This window comes from Castanea sativa, chromosome 8 (genome assembly GCF_040712315.1).
Source record: "Castanea sativa cultivar Marrone di Chiusa Pesio chromosome 8, ASM4071231v1".
NCBI lineage: Eukaryota > Viridiplantae > Streptophyta > Magnoliopsida > Fagales > Fagaceae > Castanea > Castanea sativa.
The window spans coordinates 23,554,263-23,573,783 of NC_134020.1; the positions used below are offsets into that span (position 1 = coordinate 23,554,263).

General features: G+C 34.3%; 1 protein-coding gene and 1 long non-coding RNA gene across 3 annotated transcripts; both read right to left on the reverse strand.

Annotated features, from left to right (window-relative positions):
• Nucleotides 1-1,564: 1,564 nt before the first annotated feature.
• Nucleotides 1,565-6,837, reverse strand: LOC142607916 (putative respiratory burst oxidase homolog protein H). Of its 2 annotated transcripts, XM_075779584.1 has the most exons (15): nucleotides 6,732-6,837; nucleotides 5,742-6,172; nucleotides 5,495-5,660; nucleotides 5,343-5,391; nucleotides 5,131-5,244; nucleotides 4,204-5,016; nucleotides 3,515-3,610; nucleotides 3,317-3,432; nucleotides 3,136-3,238; nucleotides 2,823-2,914; nucleotides 2,585-2,744; nucleotides 2,361-2,498; nucleotides 2,138-2,266; nucleotides 1,976-2,054; nucleotides 1,565-1,863 (listed from the first exon to the last, which is right to left on the reverse strand). In XM_075779584.1, exons 2-15 carry the CDS (start codon nucleotides 6,133-6,135, stop codon nucleotides 1,754-1,756), a joined length of 2,559 nt encoding a protein of 852 aa, XP_075635699.1. In that variant the 5' UTR covers nucleotides 6,136-6,172; nucleotides 6,732-6,837; the 3' UTR covers nucleotides 1,565-1,753. The 2 variants fall into 2 exon arrangements, with proteins under 2 accessions (XP_075635699.1, XP_075635700.1); XM_075779585.1 differs by lacking the exon at nucleotides 6,732-6,837 and having other exon boundaries at nucleotides 5,742-6,203.
• A 9,308-nt stretch (nucleotides 6,838-16,145) lies between these two features.
• Nucleotides 16,146-19,521, reverse strand: LOC142608286 (uncharacterized). Its single transcript, XR_012839456.1, has 3 exons — nucleotides 18,838-19,521; nucleotides 17,527-18,131; nucleotides 16,146-16,170 (listed from the first exon to the last, which is right to left on the reverse strand). It is a non-coding gene; the product is annotated as an uncharacterized LOC142608286 (long non-coding RNA).

The following is a 19,521-nucleotide window of genomic DNA, read 5'->3' on the forward strand; positions in this document are numbered from 1 at the left end:
GGGAAAATAATAAAAAATTGATGAAGAATGAATATTTTATTGAAAAGTCTTGTAAAATAGATAAACTGATGTGGCTGTTTTGTAAAAGTGATGTTGTAAAATAAAAAAAGTAGGTTTTTTGTATAAAATAGACAGAATCTTTTCCACGAGCTGATATGATTGCTTTTAGCATTTGGTCAGTCTGTGTATAATAGAAAAAGATGTAAATTTACACAATTTTTCCTTAAAAAGTCTTATATTAATCCGCTTATTATTGTGTAAATTTGCAAATTTACCACAGTAATTATATAAATTTACACTAATACTATTCATTTTACATTTAATTGTTTATTCTTTCTATATGTATCTCGAGGATAAAAAAAGAGAATGACTGAGTGAGTAATAGTTGTTATATATGAAGAAAGAGAAACAATTTAAAAAATATATATATAATCTGATATGGTGTATTTTGAAAAGTATGTAAAATAAAAAATAAAAAATTGGTTCTTATGCTAAAATAGATAGAAATTTTTGCACGAGCTAATAGAAATCCTCTATAGGTGAGTATATGCATATTATTTGCTTGAGTATAGGGTAAGGGGATGGACTATTTTGTATATGTATATTATTATCCTACCTTTTGTATATTGACAGAACCCAGGTATCTTTAATTACATCATAAGTTACTAGAAGCATGGAACTAATTGACAAGAAAAAATCAGAATGCATCTCCTTGAGGTGGTAAAAAGAAATAAACATTTATGAAGAAATAGCTTGGCAACTTAAGCTTTTAGATCATACTTCTTCATTGCTTGTGTTGGGTATACACATGTGAGTCTTTGCCTCTCTGTGGATTTCAAGACATCTCTGTGGACCATGAACAAGTCCTACTTACTTCCTTTTGTATAATGAGATTTTTCCTCAATTTACTAGTGCATTATCCATGGGTTTTCATTTATCAACCCTGCATGTCTTTTTCCATGGGTACCTTGCACCTCACCATCACCACTGTCTAGCACCATTGACAAATATTCTTTGTTGGGCTCTTTCCAAGATCGTTTGACTAGGCTTTATTTTTCCACCTTTTGTATATTGACAGAACCCAGGTATCTTTAAATTATATCATGAGTTACTAGAAGTCTAGAACCATGGGGAAAAATCAGAATGTATCTCTTCGAAATGGTAAAAAGAAATAAACATTTATGGAGAAATAGTTTGGCAACTTAAACTTTTAGGTCATGCTTCTTCATTGCTTATTCAATTGTTTGGATGGCTTTGTTTTGTTTTTAGCTTAGAATTCACTTATGAACTTTCATTTATGTAAAGCATCTCCTCCTCAACTACTATTTATATTGATGGCAGATACGTCAAAGAATTGAAATGGCAAGGGTAAGTTGGAAGCAATGTAGGGGTTCAAAAAACTTCACTTTTGGTTGAAAATGTGACAGAAGATCAAGTCTGTTGTACCAAAGGTATTTCCCACATAATACTATAGGACCAAGTTTGTGAGCTTAGCATGAAAGAAGTTTGAAAGCTAATAGCAAGAGCAGAAGGAACGCTAAGAAACATGGTTGCAAGGTAAATCTAGCACAAACGTGAACTTTATAGAAATTCTAATTCAAACTTTTTACCTGCTTTGTACATATGCCTATACGTTTCTGAATGTACAATACTAACAACAGGAAGAGGAACATCTTTAATTTAAATGAAAAATAAATAAATAAATAAATAAAGTGTGTGTCTACTAAAGTTTTGCCATTGTGAAATAGCTAAACTAGAAGTTCTCCTTGTGGAAGTGGAAGCGCGTTGATGAGTTTAAACTAAATTCTTGGCAAAGCTTCTTTAGTGATTTGGTAAGTACAGTGCTTCCACAGTAAAACACACCTGCAACAACACCAGCATATTTAATAATCAACTAGTAGTATCTTATAACTGAAAGTTTGCAGCTTAAGATCATCATAATAATTGGTTGTTAAATTATCAGAAAAGGCATTACCTATTACTGATGATTGGTGTGTACTTGCCAAGTCGGAAAAAACTTTCTTCCAGTTGGGTCTTGCAAAATGTGTTCGTATCTGTAGTAATGACATATTAAATAACATACTCAAAATTTACTATAACTGCATTACATGAGAGTTTTTGTGCACTAAGGTAATACCCGACTTTCAGAGACAACATCAACTCCATTCTTAGCATGTTGCAGTTGCTGCACCATAGCAATAAGTGCAGACCGTGCATCTCCTTCTTCGTAGACACTAGTCAAGTAATTGTGCATTTCTATTACATTCTGCAACATATAAGGATCACACAAAGGTTCTAGTCAATTGATTAATGTAAATGCACAAAATTTGAAGTGAAGTTGTTCTATGTTTCAAACCCACATTGTGGTCATACTCTGCAATATCATCCATGACACCTTTAAACCAGTCAAAGGAGCCTTGTTCCCTTGTTACCCAGTAAAAATATGCTCTTTCAGGACCCTTCTTATTTGACCATGATGAATTGTTTTGTCTTGAATCCTGCATTTAAATTCTTTTTCAAAGTCAATACCAGATATGTCCACATATCTCCAACAAATTTATATATGGTTTGCATTTTGACTTACATCTTCAAGGTCAGTTGGCTTGATATGGTTTAAGAGGTCTTTTAGAATACTGATGAATGGAGTGGCCCCAATTCCTAGACCTATTAGCAAAAGGATGTCATACTTCTTGTAATCCTGAGCTGGGGCTCCATATGGTCCTTTGATAAGGATCCTTGGATATCTGCCAAAAAAAGAGGAGGTTTGAGTTATGATACCACGCTGAGAATTGTGAAAAAGGTTTGTCTAGGATTCTGCTCACTCTGATTGTGAAATATCATAGTTTGGACGCGCTTTAGTTTCCATTCTCACAAGACTTCCTCTTCTTGTTTGGGTACTTTGGGCCTCACAGACCTGCATTTCTTTGGTTCAGTATGTTGTAGGAAAAAAGAATTTGGAATATGTGCCTCAAAATTCCAGGATGTTTACAAGGTCCGGAAGACATTAGGCATAAGGAAGAATTGAAATCCTGTGATTATGATTCCAATGCGATTTCAGAAAAAAGTGACTTACTATTGTGGCTTAGGCATGATAATATGCATGTGCGTAGCATGTAATTGTAATGTGTACATCACCTTTGCAAATTTGTTTTTAAGCTCTGTAGTCCAGTCTCCCAAGGTCCTTATGTGGACACTTAAGTAGTCATCTCCTGGTGCTGAAGTGATGGAGAAAGGATGCCTGCAACAAATGAGTAGTGTTGGGTATAGAGATTGCAGATGGGTTACTTTAATTATCATTGTATCTGACTTATTTTACCATTCAAAGTTTGATATATCTGGACACTTGACAAAAAGGTACATTCCACTTTTATACTTGAATCCTAGAGGTTTGCTCATGTATAGTGCTAAAACATTTCCCGTGTATATGATTGCCTGCAATGTCCAAGAAATAGGATGAGTTTGTTTCATTTTCCTCAATTTGTATATAAGTTGACATGAAGTTAATAACACTTACCTTAATGATGTCAACCTGATGATTTCTTTCATTAATTAGTGTAGAAGCTCTCTCACTAGCATATAATAGTACAGGGACAACAAGATACATCCATGTCTGCATAAAAAAGAAATGCTACATATTTTCAGCACCAAGTTATGGCCTGTAGTGAAGTAAAGATAGCAGACTAGAGATATAGTTGTCCTCAGGAATGATTTAGAATATGGTATTCATGTATGAAGTGAGAAACAGAATTTAGTGAGAGTTCCAAGGACTTCCGGAGGACTTAATTAAGACTGAAAGTAGATAAAGGAAAGAGCAATGCTTAATGTTGAAAAGCAGTACTAAGTGAGCAAAAATCATTCGTGGAACACAATTAAGATGCCACGGTGACACTCGTATTAAATCAGTAACAAGGAAGGAGTTACAATTAGTTGGGAAATTTTTATGAAAATATCAAGAAGCCAATGGCAATATATATTATCAGAAATCTAAAGATGAAATCCTGGAAGACTATGTTTGTTATTCCCTGTGTATGCCTATTTGATGATGAAATATATGTTGTCATTCCAAAATTTGAAGTTATTTTGTATTATTTTATAGAATAGATTATTGACAATTTATTGAATGATATGTGATTGAACTAGAATATGCTCAATGGAGAAGTTGCAAATACTAGGATATCTCTATTACTGAAAATCAATACATACCGTCTTATTCTGCCAGTCCTTTGTGAGGAACAAGAAGTAGCCATGTATGACCAAGAGGATATACGCCAGAACCAGCAAATGATGTGCATACCAGAAGGAATTGAACCCGGCCAAATTGTTGAGAGGCCATGGTAACTTGATGACATTTCTTCTAAACGAATGTGTGGCCAATGTGAAGGAGAAAACCATTATAATGACCATTAGAATCCCCGTTACACCTGGGGTACTTTCCACCAAATCCATGTAACTTGGCTGTTTGTAATTGAAATCAGACCCTAGAATTGTCATGAACTTTTGTTTTGGACATGATACCAACCTTGTAAAATCACAAGTTATGTGCATTGTAGCATGAACAAAAGTCCCAACGGCTATTCCTAGTGCATATAACTTGTGGAAATTTATATTATCATCAAAAGGAACTAAGCTACTGAGAAATGTTGACCTAAACTTAGTAAGAGTCTTTCTACAAACAGGAAAAAGGATGAGAGCCATATTGAACTTCAGAGTCTCAGCTGCACCCTTGGCAATGCAGACACAATAACCCATGATTTGGAATGCCCCATGGTGCTTGTATTGATTGAACTTCCAAAGATAAAGGACCAAGTTGATGGTTAACCACAATGTGACAACCCATATTCTCCTCCAATTATCATGTATACGTTCCCCAGTTTCAGATAAGAATCTGCTAACAGGAGTTCTGTATCTCTTGGGGATCATAGCTCTTGTTAGAGTTTGAGTTCTCTTGGAAAGTTTCTGGTTACCTCCATCTTCAGGGCTCACCATTCCCCTTAGTAGAGTTTCTAGTTGCCACATCTGTTTGGAACAGAAACTTAGAAGAAATGCTTTGCCTCTACATGTATACCAGGAATGGTAAAAAAACAAGAAGAACGGAAACTAAATGAGCTTCAAAAATTAAAGATCTTTTACCTCTATATACCCTTGATGGTCAGGATCAAGCTCTTCCATGATTAAAGATGCATATATCGCGGCTTGCTTTTTAAGATTTCCTAGCTTGTTTGCAGAGGCGCTCAAAACTATAACCTTTTACATAACAATTTTCAGAATTCTGACTGATGAACATTTTAAGAAGAAAAGAGAAAGGATAGAAACAATAAATTCATATAGGTCTTTTTCCTCACCTCCTTCACCTCATCCTCTGACAGCTTCCCATCCCCATTCTTGTCACACCTGAAATACATTTTCTACATTCCTCATTCTGGTTTATGCCTCATGCATTATTATGCACGATATATATATATATATGCCAGAGAGAGAAAAGAAAGTTACTTACATGTCAAAGAATATTTGCAGCCTAGAATCAAGGTCTTGGTTAGTCATGTCCTCCCAAAACAGTCTCAACTCTTCTCTTGTTATCCCATTTGTTGTGCATATTTGCCTGCGCCTTGCTAAGGCATCATATAATTCCCCGGCAAAGTCCTTTGATTCTGCTCCCATTCCTATAAATAAAAATATTTAAATTTAAAAGCCTCACATTGTATTCCATTAAAGCAAATACATTGTCTTTTGTTTCAATTTACCAATGCAAGTTCCAAATTTGTCTCTGCAGAGGCTCCCATCGGGTGCATGTTGATTGAAGCGCTTCTCAATGGACCTCCAGGCGTCGGCTTCTTTCCCAGTCATTGTCCGGTCGAGGAAGCGTAAGCTCTTAAGGCCTCTAGATGCCCCAGATGCCATTCTTCCCATCCTATGTACATTGTTGTTACTTTGGATACCGTTCCTTTTCCTTACACTACTAGTGCTTTTCTTCAAGGATTTTATCTGTTTCAAAGGTTTGAATGGGCTGCTAGTCTCATCCAGCTCATTGTTTCCTATAGGAACGTCCACCAGTGGATCAATCTCAATGCTTTCAAGAATCCATTTCGATGATGATCCCTCTCCGGCCTCGGCCATGTCTGACACGTTTGACACCATGAAAGAATGTGTTGCTATCTTCCCTTGTGAGTTGTGACTAGGCAAGAAAAGATAGACAGAGTTGATGAAGAGGAAGACAGAGAAAAGAGTTACACAGTTACAATAATGTCGAGAGAGACAGAATAAAAGGGGATCTGAAATCGGTGAGGGAGGAGAGAAGAGTAAGAAGGTTCAGTTTGTTTAGTTAGTTGTCTAATAATAGGATAAAAATGTTTCCATTTTTGTTTTTTTTGTTTGAGAAACTTGTTTTTGTTTTTAATTGTAAACAAGAATGAATGGATCTTCCAAAGAGAGTTGATTTATGTTGTTGCAATTTTTATTAATTGACTATGTTTTTTCACAAATTCACCATTCAATTATCTCTTTATATCTTACATACAACTAGAAATTAATAACTATCACATTTATATGATATTTAAACTTGAAGCTTTTTATTATTTAAAATTTTAAATTACATACAAAAATGAATTTATGAATAAATAAGTAACTAATATTCGATTAATCTTTTTACCTGAGATTTTAAAATATTAATCTAATAATGAAATAAAATAAAATGGTACGTGGGTAATATAAAGGAAAAGAAAGAATGGGCTCACCTGTTTTTACTCTAGATGTGTTGTTGCATGCTTAAACTGAAGGAAAGAAAAAAAATGGTGCAAATTGCAAACTTGAAGTTGCAATGAGGAAAAAACTAAGAGAAAAATAAACCGAAGAAGAAAAAGATAATGAGTGAGGAAGAAGTAGATGCTGCAGATTTTTTTTATAGAATATATTGTGTTCATTGAACTTTGAAAATGGTGCCTTAGAGAACATGGCCTACTGTTGGCAGGTGAAGAGGACGAGGGAATAAAAAAGGAAAAACAAAAGATTTTAAATTTATATTTGGTAGGATTAAGATTTTAAGTAATATATATAACACAATGAATATATCAACATTCACATCTAATTAACAAATATCGGATGAAATAACATTATTTATAGTTACATTAATTGAAACTTGAATCTATATATATATATATATATATATATATATGTGTGTGTGTGAAGAGAATCCCATAACTTTTGTCTTGTAATCCCATATCCCATAGATTTACAAACTAAGAGAATTTCTTGTCATGTCTTTTTGTAGACAATTTGTGGTTGTAGCTACTAAATTTCAATCTGGAAACTCAGAGCCTTTTGACCTTTCTTTTGGCACAAAAGAAATTACATAAATTGATTGACTTTAGTGAAAGTTTGTCTTTCTTGTCAACCAAACATCGAACACTCACTAAGCAATCCATGTGAGTTGAGTGCACGTCCCTGTTGAGGTTCTCCACAGCTGGTTTTTTTGTTCTTGGCAGAATAAATTAAACTATGTTATAGCACAAATTGAGGGAAGGACAGGATCGTTCACCGTCCTCAACTACCTCCACAATCATTGACTGAGGGAGGTAGACAATTGGGAATTGTAATTACCAGGTTAAATCAACAAGACAATTTTCTTCCACAAAGTTGAAAATTGAAACTTTAGTGTTTTTTTTATTTGGTTGAAGAACTTTGAAAACCATATATAAAAGCTGTTTATGAGTTACGACCAACGTGAGGTTTACACGTTTTTTTTTGTCTTATGCTTATGCACGTTCTGGATGGGATTCGTAATCGCCTCTTGAATGATTGAAATTTTTTTTTTTTAAGGTTGAATGATTGAACTTGAGTATGGTCTATGTCCAGACCAACTTAACTAAAAATTTTCCAACCTTGTTTATGGTATTCAAGTAAGAGGGCTTGGCCCATTTATATGTCTCATTGTTGTTAAGGGAGAAAAAGGTTAGAGAAAAATGCCACACCAACCCTTTAAGAAGAGAGTCCAAAATGCCAAGAGCTTCTCAATAGGTGAATACAAATTCTGTGTCACATTTCTTAATAAAAAAGAGAAATACTTTTTGTATTTCATATTATGTTCCACCAAATTAGTGGGTATAAAATAGAATACAAAAAGTAAAAAAATTTGTATTTCTTACCTAGTTAGCATTTTTTGATGTTTCCAAATGAAACATTCCGGGTTCAAATTCACTCTCTCCCAACTATTGAATTTAAAAAATAGATTAAAAAAGAAGAAGAAGAAGAGAGTCCAAATAAATATGGTTAGGAAAAGGAAAAATATTATTCCTATTACATTGACCGCAGTCATTGTTGATTTTATTGATGGTGAAGACCAGAGCTATTCACGGGTCAGTTTGGGTTAGGTTTGTGCTCAACTCGATCACTTCAGGTGGGAAATGAAACCTGTTATGAACCCAAAATGAATGGAGGCTTGAGCAGCTCTAATTGTTATGAGTGGTGATTGGATGTAGGTTGGAGTCGGTATTTTAGCAGGAAGAGTAGAGCTCATTGGATATGTCAAGATCTCATTAGATTTACTCACAATCTGACTAGAATCTCATAGAGAAACCCTCATATTGGCAAAGAATGACAACAAGTAAAGGTGGAGATCTGTTGGAATTGGGTTTCTTGCAATGACCCGTCACTCAACCTGAAAGCTGTCAAATTTCAAAAGAGTCAGCTATCATTGACCGCCACATTGAATGGATTGATCGACTCTCAATTCGAGCTTGATCGAATCTGTTAGTTTGGCGAGTTTCGATAGAGGATCTGTTGGTTTGGGAAATTGCAATTTCTTAAATCAAGAATTCCATGACTCTCTTATAAAGGGTTTCTATTAATAGTTGGATTGTTATCCTCATGTAGTTAATAGTTATGTTTAGTTTAGTATCAGTTTCAATGAATTGGCAATTTAGTTCATTATGGATTGTTAATTGAAGCTGTGACCCTTCAAATATTGTATTTTTTCTACATTCAATTTTTAACGATCCCCAAAAAATAAAAGGGTCTTGTTAATAAATCCTATTAGGATATTTGTTAATTGACAGGTAAAAAATCAGTTTTTTTTTTTTTTTTGGTCTCATAAAAAGGTTTCTAACAATATTTCATAAACTAATACAATTAGCGCATTCGTTAAAATTTTCCCCAAAAAAATTGGGAAGGGAATCATTGGAGATTCAATAAGGCCTGTGAGCAATGTTGAGCTGATGAGCTCTATCGTATTTTGTATTTTTTAAGTAAGCTTGTATTAGGGATAGTTGGGCTGGGTCAAACATGAGCGTCTTTTTCTTTTGAAGAAGAATGGGCAAAAACAGTACAAATGTCAAACTATTACATACAAGCTGCAAGCAGGCCCATCTTTAATAGGGAGCTGCAACAGGCCCAAAGATAACGCAAGCACTCCACTACTGCACTACTTTGCTACTAAATGCTAATACATGAAAGGAAATGCTAATGGGCTTTTCACCTTCTCCCTTCTCCCTTCTCATTTTTTGATAAATTGTCCCATCTATTATTGTGTCATTGGTTTGGAAAACACACCCCCACGCCCTGCCAGTTTCAAACACTAACACAAAGAAAAAGAGAAAACTGTAGCGAATACTGAGGAAGATGACATGTTGTCTTATAAGAAGACAAACCAAAAGATAAGAAAATTCTAAGGACAATACATGTCCTTGTAGTACAATATATGCTAAAATACAAAAGAATAATAATAATAATAATAATAATAATGACTGAATATTCTTTTTTTTTACTATTTACAATACTTCCATGTTTTGGCACTGTCGCTTGTTGATTACAAAAGTCAGTTTAGTTTACATGTTCAAACACTACAACAATATACTAGCACTTGTTAGTTACAAAAGTCAATTTACCACGCACAAATACCCCTTTACATATAAATAAATAAAAATAAAATGTCCTAAAAATAGCAAAGAGGCTTTTTTTAAATACTAAATCAATGAGCTTTGTTTTGGAAAGGAATACTTAATTAACAGCCTTGCAACTAAACAATCTGTATATAAGATCAAAGCTTATAACCTTCAAAAGCTCAGCTCATATAATTCTGTGTCCATGAATTCAAGCATTTCTTTCTATCTATCCACACGACAGATGATTAATAACAGCAGCCAAGGCAAAGTCAATAAATAGTCTTTTTAAAACTATTCCCTTGAACTAATAAGTAATAACACATAAGTTTCTCACAAAATTAGGGTTGTTTAGATGAAGATATCCTCCTCAGCTTCCCGATACCTTAGGCATTCCTACCTCTAAATCAATCATTTTGCTTGTAAATTGTATGCTCATAATAGATACCAGCTCCATGTGACCAGGGACGGAGCCAGGACTTGGAGTTAGGGGGGGCAACTTTGCTGCTAACTGTGTGCGGCGGCTCCGACCCTTGAGTCTATTACTTTACTACTAAGGATTTTTGTTTAAAATTTTTTAAATGGCCAAGTAGTTTGTTCTGGGTAAAATAAATTGATTGGACTTAATTTTTTTAGTTTTATTATATTGGTAATTTTTGTTGTTGAGCTAATTTTTTTGAGTTTGTATATTTTGTTTTAGATTTAATCTATTAATTTTTTATGTCCTTAAAAGGTGAAAAATGCTAAAACTACTAAATTTTTACAAATTGCTAATGTGATGAGTGGTTATTGATATATAAAAAGTAATGCAAGTGTATGAACTAATAAGAATTTGCTACTTCAATAGTTTGTATAAACATTGTAAAAACGTTTTTGGCTATAAGATTACTCTTAAAAAAATTGATGGCATTATTATGGGGGGTAAAGGGTAATTTTATTGAACAAAATTGTTAAAATTAGTACCTATTAATATAATAATTTTTTTTTTTTTTAAATTTAGGGGGGGCAATCCAATAACAGCTCCGCCCATGCATGTGACTATGTCTAAAAACCTTAGAAGTTAGAAGCATTTTCATGGAAGAGATGCTTCTTTTTCTTTTTCCCTTTTGCAATATCATCATTAAACTTAGACCAATATTTTGCAATAACGGGTCCTAGTATGGTGGTAAGAGGACAAAAGTGACATGCGTTTGGTGACCTTGGATTGATTGGAGTGCTTCCTTGAACTTTCAATGCTTGCTTAAAATTGAAGCTATATAAACAAAGTAATTATAAACAAATTTGCGTGTTGAAAATTTTCATGTCTGTAATTATAAACAAAGTGGTCTATCTAAAGATTCTTCAAATTACACTCGTGCAAAAGCCAACTATTTTCTACATCAAATCTCTCTCTTTTAGCAATGTAATGAATATTGTTATGAAAAAATATCCTAATAAAATTCTTTTTAAAAAAAAATTATATGATTTGTCAAGTAAAGGGTTACACACGTTTTTTTTATAAAATATATTTAGAGGATTCTCATCCGTTTATGTTAAATAAAAACAAGATCACCCAAAAGTCTTTCTTTATTTTACATAATTACCTTTATAACATATTCTACATGGCTACATGTCATTTTCATTTTGGATACATCATATTAAAACACGGGAGTGTGACTTGATGGTAGGAATCCTTGTCCTAGTACCCAGAGATGAGCAGTTTGAATGTTAGCTTCAAAAAGGCCCGTGTATTACACGTAGTATTACCTAGTGTTGTCATATGGCATGAGCCACATCGAAGACCCCCTTTTTCATTTAACAAAAAAAAATCTTTTTCTTTCTTAGCAAACCCAATCTACCCATCACATCATATTATAATATTCTTCTTCTTTTTTCCTTGTTTAGAGGAGAGGGAAAGAGTGAATAAAAAAATTGAGGAAAAGGTTTTCATAAGCGACACTGCTTATGTATCTTAGATTTGCACTATAGTATTGTGTATAATTTTATGTAAAATATGTTCTTACTTCTTAGTTGATGCTTGTAAAATCTTCTTTTTCTTCTTCACAGTCCATTCTATTAACCAACTCATTCCACCCATCATACTTTATAAAGATTAAAGAAAAAAGAATGGATCTTTGGTCAAGTTCACTTGAAGACTAAAAAGGTCCAAATTTCATCCAACCATATAAATTTGGCTTTGCCCAAGATTCCCCATGCTTTCGACTCGGGCTCATGGCCTACAATTTCTTCACTTCACAAAATTGGTCCACGGTTTATATCATTGTTATATTGTGTAATTGGCTTATAGCAAGTATCTCTCTCATTGTTGAAATGATAATTTGAATTTTCACTAGTTCTAAAATGGGTTGTCTACGTTAGCATTAGTAGTGATTTTTTTTTATGTTGCAATAAATTCTCAATTTCAATAGTTATATCATCGGTGTGTTGAACATATAGTACTATATGTTCACTAGTGGAGTTGCATATTCTTAGCTTAGTGTTCGGGGGCCTTTTTCGGTTGCTCGGTCACGTGTTATCCACTAGATTAGTGACCTTGCTAGGCCGGGGTTCTTTTTGGAGAGTTGTGTCCTGGAACTCAATATTGGGCCACGTGGTCCAACGGTTACCGGTGTACCTTTTAAGCCTACCAAACTATTAAAGTCAAAGTCTAAAAATCACGATAATGATTGAATAAATATGTAATATGTGCTTGATATAATAAGTTTGATTAGTAGTTGTAATAGTAGTTGAAATAAAGTAGTATTTATTTAGAAGTAAAGTAGTCATGTACTCAATGATGTAAATTTAAAGATAAGGAGGCAAAGTCACTTATCTTTGTATGGTTTGTAGTCCAGCTATGTAGCATCAGTGAACTGATGGGATTCTAACAGAATGCTAGTGGTAGAGGCTAGTTAAGCTTGCCCCTCTTATCATGCATTTAAATGAATTTAAGCCTTAGTTAATAGTTGGAATAAAGTAATATGTATTTAAATGTGAAGTAATCATGTACTCAATAATATAAATTTAAAGATAAGGAAGCAAAGTCACTTATCTTTGTATGGTTTGTAGCCTAGCTATACAGCTTCTGTGAGCTGATAATATCCCAACAGAGTAACCCCAGCAGTAGAGAGGCAGTTTGCCATGATAACTTCAAGATTGAGGGGGGAAAATGGGTGCAACTGGAGGGAGAGAGAGTGTGTCCAGCTGTGTGTAGGGGCTGGTTAAGCTTGCTCCTCTTATCATACACTTAAATGAGTTTTTCCCTTGACAATGCTCTTTTAGTTGTTGTGAAGTTATAAATAGTATTGCCTTCCATGAGAAGGGTTTTTGCATGGAGTATTTATGCCTTCTAAGAGAAGGATTTTATGTAAGATGGATTTGTCTCTTCCATGAGAAGAGCTTTATGTAAGATGGATTTGTCCCTTCTATGATAAGGGCTTTATGTAAGATGGATTTGTTCCTTCCATGAAAAGGGCTTTGATATGAGATCTTGGTACCTTCTAAGAGAAGGACTTTAGCATTAAAAGTTTATGTCTCCCATGAGAAGAGCTTTTGTAAGAGAGATAGATAAGAGTATTGATATGTGTTTATAAGCAGCAAAACAGTAGAACCTCATATTGAGAAAGTATGAGAGTGGAGTTTAGAAGAGTTGTAGTGTGTTATATGTAACGGTGTAGTAAATATGTATGAGATTGTGTAAGAGAAGTGGGGAAAGAGATGTTTTGTGGGATGTAGTATTTGTAACATGTATGATGTATGGAAGTATGAGAGATATGGTAGTTAAAGATAGTAAAAATATGAGATTACAACTGTTGGAGGAGTTGTAGAGATTGCTTTCCAAGAGAAAAGATTTTGTAAGAAAGGAGTATAGAGATGTGTTTAAGTATTTGGAGATAAGAGCAGTAAGATAAGTGTATTTTCTGAATATAGAAAGTGAGAGAATAAGTATAAGAGAGATAATAGGGTTATAGTGTGTTTAGCAAAGTTGCTGGGATTTGTTGCTGGAATTTACTGCTGGGCTTTTTTGCTAGTATGTACTGCTGGGATTTTCTGCTGGAGGATGGATGAAGGCTTATGAAGGCATTTGTGAGCGAAGGGCTGAAGAGTTTAGTTCTTGATTTTGAAACTAAAAACTCAGAACTTCATTCAGAGCTTAGGGAGAGAGAATAGAGAGGTTTGTGAAAGAGTTCTTCTCCCTTGGTCTCCTCCCCCTTGAGGTGTTGATGAGGGGTCCTATTTAAAATTGAGTTTGAGGGGGTATTTTAGCAAATAATATCAGCCAAAATCTGTCCTAACTTGCAATGAATTTTCAGAAAATCCATCTTAAGATTTGGACAAAAATGGTATGTCTAGGTTTAAGATATACTTGCTATTTCTAAGTAAAAGCTGCTGGGGGAAGAGTAGCAAAAAAGAAAGGTATTTTGGCAAGAAAAAGATGGTTAGTTTAGCTAGTTTTGGTTTTAGTCAAATGTGGAAAAAATAGTAATGCTAAGGCTGCTGGGTCAGCTGTCCCAGCTGTCCTGTCAGGAAAAGAGGTCAGCATGGTGATTTCAAAGTGTTGGAGAGGTCACTCAGCATTTACTTTATGGTTTTAGCTGAAAATGGTAAGATCTCTTTTAAGGGTATCTTGCTATCTTTGGCATAGCAGCTGGCAGCTAGGATTTCAGCATTAAATGGCTGCTGATATCATTCCCAGCCAGGTGTCAAGTGCTGAATGCATTGTTGGGGTTCTGCTGGAAATGTTTCCCCTTTTGGGTGTTTATGTTTTTGGTGCAAGGTTCCATTACAACACATTTCTAGCAAGTAATAGAAGGATTGGTTGAAAGGTAATGAAGGTTTAGAGGTTTAGTCAAGGTCTCATTGTGCTGTGACATAATCTTGGTGAGCAAAAAGAGTATTAAATGCTCTATCCTGGCAGCTGGCAGAAAAATATATGGTCTGATTGTGACAGACAGCAGCTGGGTATGAGTGATATCATGAATATTGTGTATATAGTTGGAGATAAAAGATAGTCAATCAGATTAGGCCATATGTTTGAGTTGGATTTTAGCTGAAAGTAGTGATGTAGTTTATGTAGAATAATATAATGAAATTTCCAAATTTGTATAGCAACAGCTAGGGATTGAATGAACAGTTATGTTCCCAGCAGTTTGATGGCTGGGGATATTGAGTGAACAATTATTTTCCCAGCAGTTAGATGGCTGGGGATATTGAATATTTGTCATATGATGAACATTAAGTTTTTAGGAAAAGAGCAATGGGGAATTTATCATCTAAAGTGCTATGTGATAAGGGATGCTTATCATATGTTACCCGCTACACACGGACTCGTCAGAGTTTAGGGAGTTGGAGAAGACATACGAAGCAACATGTTTCTTTTATCAACTTTAAACCGCTGGAGCTTTACTGAACATATCTTTTGGCCCTCTAAACCACGACTCCCAAAGTTTCCCCAAAGAGACTTACGAGCTTGGATCATAAGCCGAAAATGAATGAACAGTTATGCTCCCAGCAGTTAGATGGTTGGGGATATTGAATATTTTTCATATGATGAACATAAAGTTTTTAGGAAAAGAGCAATGGGGAATTTATCATCTAAAGTGCTATGTGATAAGGGATGTTTATCATATGTTACTCGCTACACACGGACTCGTCAGAGTTTAGGGAGTTGGAGAAGACATGCCAAGCAACATGTTTCTCACTACAAGAAAACTGGGCTACTGCGGCGGGCCAAAACCGCCGCTAAAGCCCCAAAAACCGCCGTTATAGGTACATTTCACCTATTGCGGCGGGGGCTATTGCGGCGGTTCTACCCGCCAGGCTTGTCGCGTCGCAGTATCTCTATTGCGGCGGTACAAAAACCCGCCGCTATAGATACGCTTTTTAGCGGCGGTTTTAGTCTATTGCGGCGGGCATAAAACCGCCGCTATACAACGTTCGAATTTGTTTCAAATGACTTTTAGCGGCGGGTCGTGCCCGCCGCTATTGTGTTCACCTATAGCGGCGGTCAAAAAGCGCCGCAATAGGTTCCCATTTTATCTATTAAATGAAACCCTATTGCGGCGCTTTTCGACCGCCGCTATATGTTTGAACCTATAGCGGCGGTCAAAAAGCGCCGCAATAGGGTTTCATTTAATAGATAAAATGGGAACCTATTGCGGCGCTTATAGCCCGCCGCTATAGTTCAAACATATAGCAGCGGTCAAAAGCGCCGCAATAGGTTCCCATTTTATTTATAAAATGGGAACCTATTGCGCGCTTGACCGCCGCTATAGGTTCTTTTTTTTTCTTTTTTTTTCCATTCGAACCTGTTACAAAGAACCTATAATAGTTTTAGCTCTACTAACACAATATCACAAATGTAATTAATTAACAACACCACAAATGTCTCCAAACTAATATAATATTAACATAGAAATATATTATCAAATACATATAACATTGTCTATAACCATAAAGTACATATCCTAGAATAATATATCCAAATAAACATATAACAGAGTACATATCCTAGACTACTCCTAACTTTAAAGTCTTCTATAAAGCAATGAAAAAGCTTTCTTATGATTGCAACTCATCGGTTGGTGATTCGATGCAAAATACGGCTCTCATGTCTATAAAAACCTGCATCACACCATCAAGCTATGCTAAAAATGATATAAATATGAGCTTGCCCTTAGATTGCCACACTTTTACGTAGCTTCCCCGAAGAGAAGTTTATAATTTGATTCCACAAATTTACTCATGCTAAGCTTGGATGAAAAGATGAATCCACAACCTCAACTAAGTTAGGACCTCAAGTTTGTAATGGGATTTTTTATTTTTTTTTACATGAGTAATGAAATCGATAAAAGGGTGCAATCCAAGTCCGGAGGAAGTATATAATAGACACGCCAAGCAAAGAGTGAGAGAGTAACAAGTTAAATCCTAGAATTAACAAAAGCATTAAAATGTTAAATCTTATATATATAGCACTTAAAATTAACATCATCTGTAAACCCTATAAACAAGGGAGATATATTTACAGAGTAGAAAATTGTAACAAAATGAATTTCTCACAATAATTTCCATAATAAAATCCCATTTTTCATTGAGGGAAACACAAGAGATACTAACAATTAGTGACGAGAACTCAACATGCTGATTTTTTTCCCTGATTTTAGCAAGCCACTAGAGAATAACCCCAAATAAATTTTCATAGAACTTAAAAGGCTAGTTTATATTCTGTGTTGGTTAGTTTTTTAAAATTTCATTAAAATGATGGTCTGATTTCATTGCCTCTAATGAATTAGAACTATCATGTGTCACATAAAATTTCACAACATAAAATATTAATTACATGGAACAAACCATATATGCTCAAAAGAAAACCCTCATTATTAGGATGGCTTACTTCAACTCAAAAAAGCCGCAACTATAGCCGTTGAGCAACTGCGAGTATTAGGTCACATCACAAACACGAAAATTTGTCATTATACCATTTCTAGAAGGAAATGACGAAATACAAAGAGTCACATATTTGTTGTTGTAATCTGAAAAGCTTTTCTCATAAATATGATCTCTAGTAGTAGAAGACACCTTTCTACTAAACCTCTTTGATTGGAGCAGAAACATTGCAAAATCAATACACAGATTTAGAATTAAAAGAGAAAATTAGGGAAACCATTTTAACACCAACCTGTCAAGTTAACCAGCCCTTCATCGCCAATCCTACATGAGTCCAAGTTCAAGCTTTCCAAATTTGTATGACCTGCTTGAAGCAAGATCAAAATTTATGTACAAAATATATTGTTCAAAATGTAACACAAACACGTGAAGATATACCAAGACATGTAGTACCTTGTTCAGGAGATCTCACGTATCTTTTAAAAAATATCTACTTATACAGAAACTTGTTAAGTTATAAACTCCATGAACTAGCCATAGAAGCCCTAAGTTCAAAGCAGTCGCACATGTAAATATTTTAGGTAGCAATGACACAATTACTTGTACGGAAAAGTCATATTGCTGAAGCTTAGTTGTTGACAACAAAATTAATACATCTATATAATAAATACAAAATGAAAGCATTTGACTTTTTGGGTGACCCTTTCATATGTTGCCACATAAGCGTTTGAAAGTCCACACTTTTCCACATCAACATTATAAATATAGTTTGTTTTGTGTCACATTAGGTAGAACCTATTAGAACTCATTGGTTATAGAATAATCAACCCAACACTATTAAATTCCGTTTGGTCTGCTTTAATTTAATTATAATTTAACTAAATGCATACTTTCAACCTATCAAAAAAGAAAAATGCATATTTCCTACAAATTAACTGATTTGGCTTTTTTTATTATTGGATAGATATTTAAGTATGCATTACTTACAAATCTACTAAAGACTGGGTCCACATTGCATCCTTAACAAATTTACCAAACATTTCACGCATCTTCCTTGTTTTAGAGACCAAATCTAAACATTTTAATCAGAATTCAAAATCTCTCTCAAAAAAATCAGAATTCAAAATATTGGAGAAATCAAACTTAAGCTACTAATAAATTTCAAGAACATAAGTAATTACCCACCAAATAATCAATCAAAGGTATGATTTTTACCCAAACAATAATCAAAAACCCAGAGCAAATTAGAGAGCATGAATTAAAAACTAATTTAATTAAACTTCGCTTAGCCCACACCTCATGGCACTCGAGATTGCACGAGTCTGTTCTCTACTCCTTCAAGAAAAGAATATAAAATCAATAATAATCAGATAAAAAGAGTAAAAAAAAAAATTATATCATGCAGAAAAATAAGAGAAAGTACAAAACTTCACCTTAATGAGAATCAACAGCAACCCCACTTTAGACATGGGTCTATCGCATAATTAACGAGTTGATATTGGAATTGGAAATCTGATCAAAGTCAAGGAATCCAATTTCCAATACTTCAAAGTACTCAGTTTCGTTGTCAATCTCATTATAGATTTATACTAGACTAGTCCACTTACTCTTGATTCTTAATATATATATATATATATTAATAATAAATAAATAGTCCACTTATTCTTCCATCTCCATGGAAAGCAAACCGTTGGCCCAACAAGTTTGACCCTTTGGTTAATGATGAGAAAATGGAATGTGAATCCAAAACACCAATCCACCACATAGAGAATTATTATGGAGAATTATTATGTACAGAGACCACGTTCCCAAATCGGTCTCTATCTTTTTTTTTTTTTTTTTACCATAAACAAAATCAACAATTACGCAGTTTATTTAGAGATTTCGTTGCCAATACATCCCCAAACCCACAGGGTAAAAAATTGTCAACCACATCAATGAACTTGGTTAGTTTTCGACAGTAGTATAAATCATTGAGGCCTTCTCACCAAAGATTACCATGAAAGCCACATCACAGACAACTATTCCAAAGAGTAAAAATTATAACAAAAAAAAAATGGTTAGAAAACTTGACTCACTACAACAGTCAGAGACCCACCTTCTCTAAATCATATGGATTTTTTAAATTTTCCAATAATTAATTCCATCTCTTCCCATGCCCTTTCTTTACCTATTTTTTAATCCTAGTCTCAAGAAACCAGGGTGTTGTACTAAAAAACCAATAAATCCCATAGCTTTTGGAGCGGATCAGATTAAAAAAATCATAAATTCCACCATTTTAAAACAC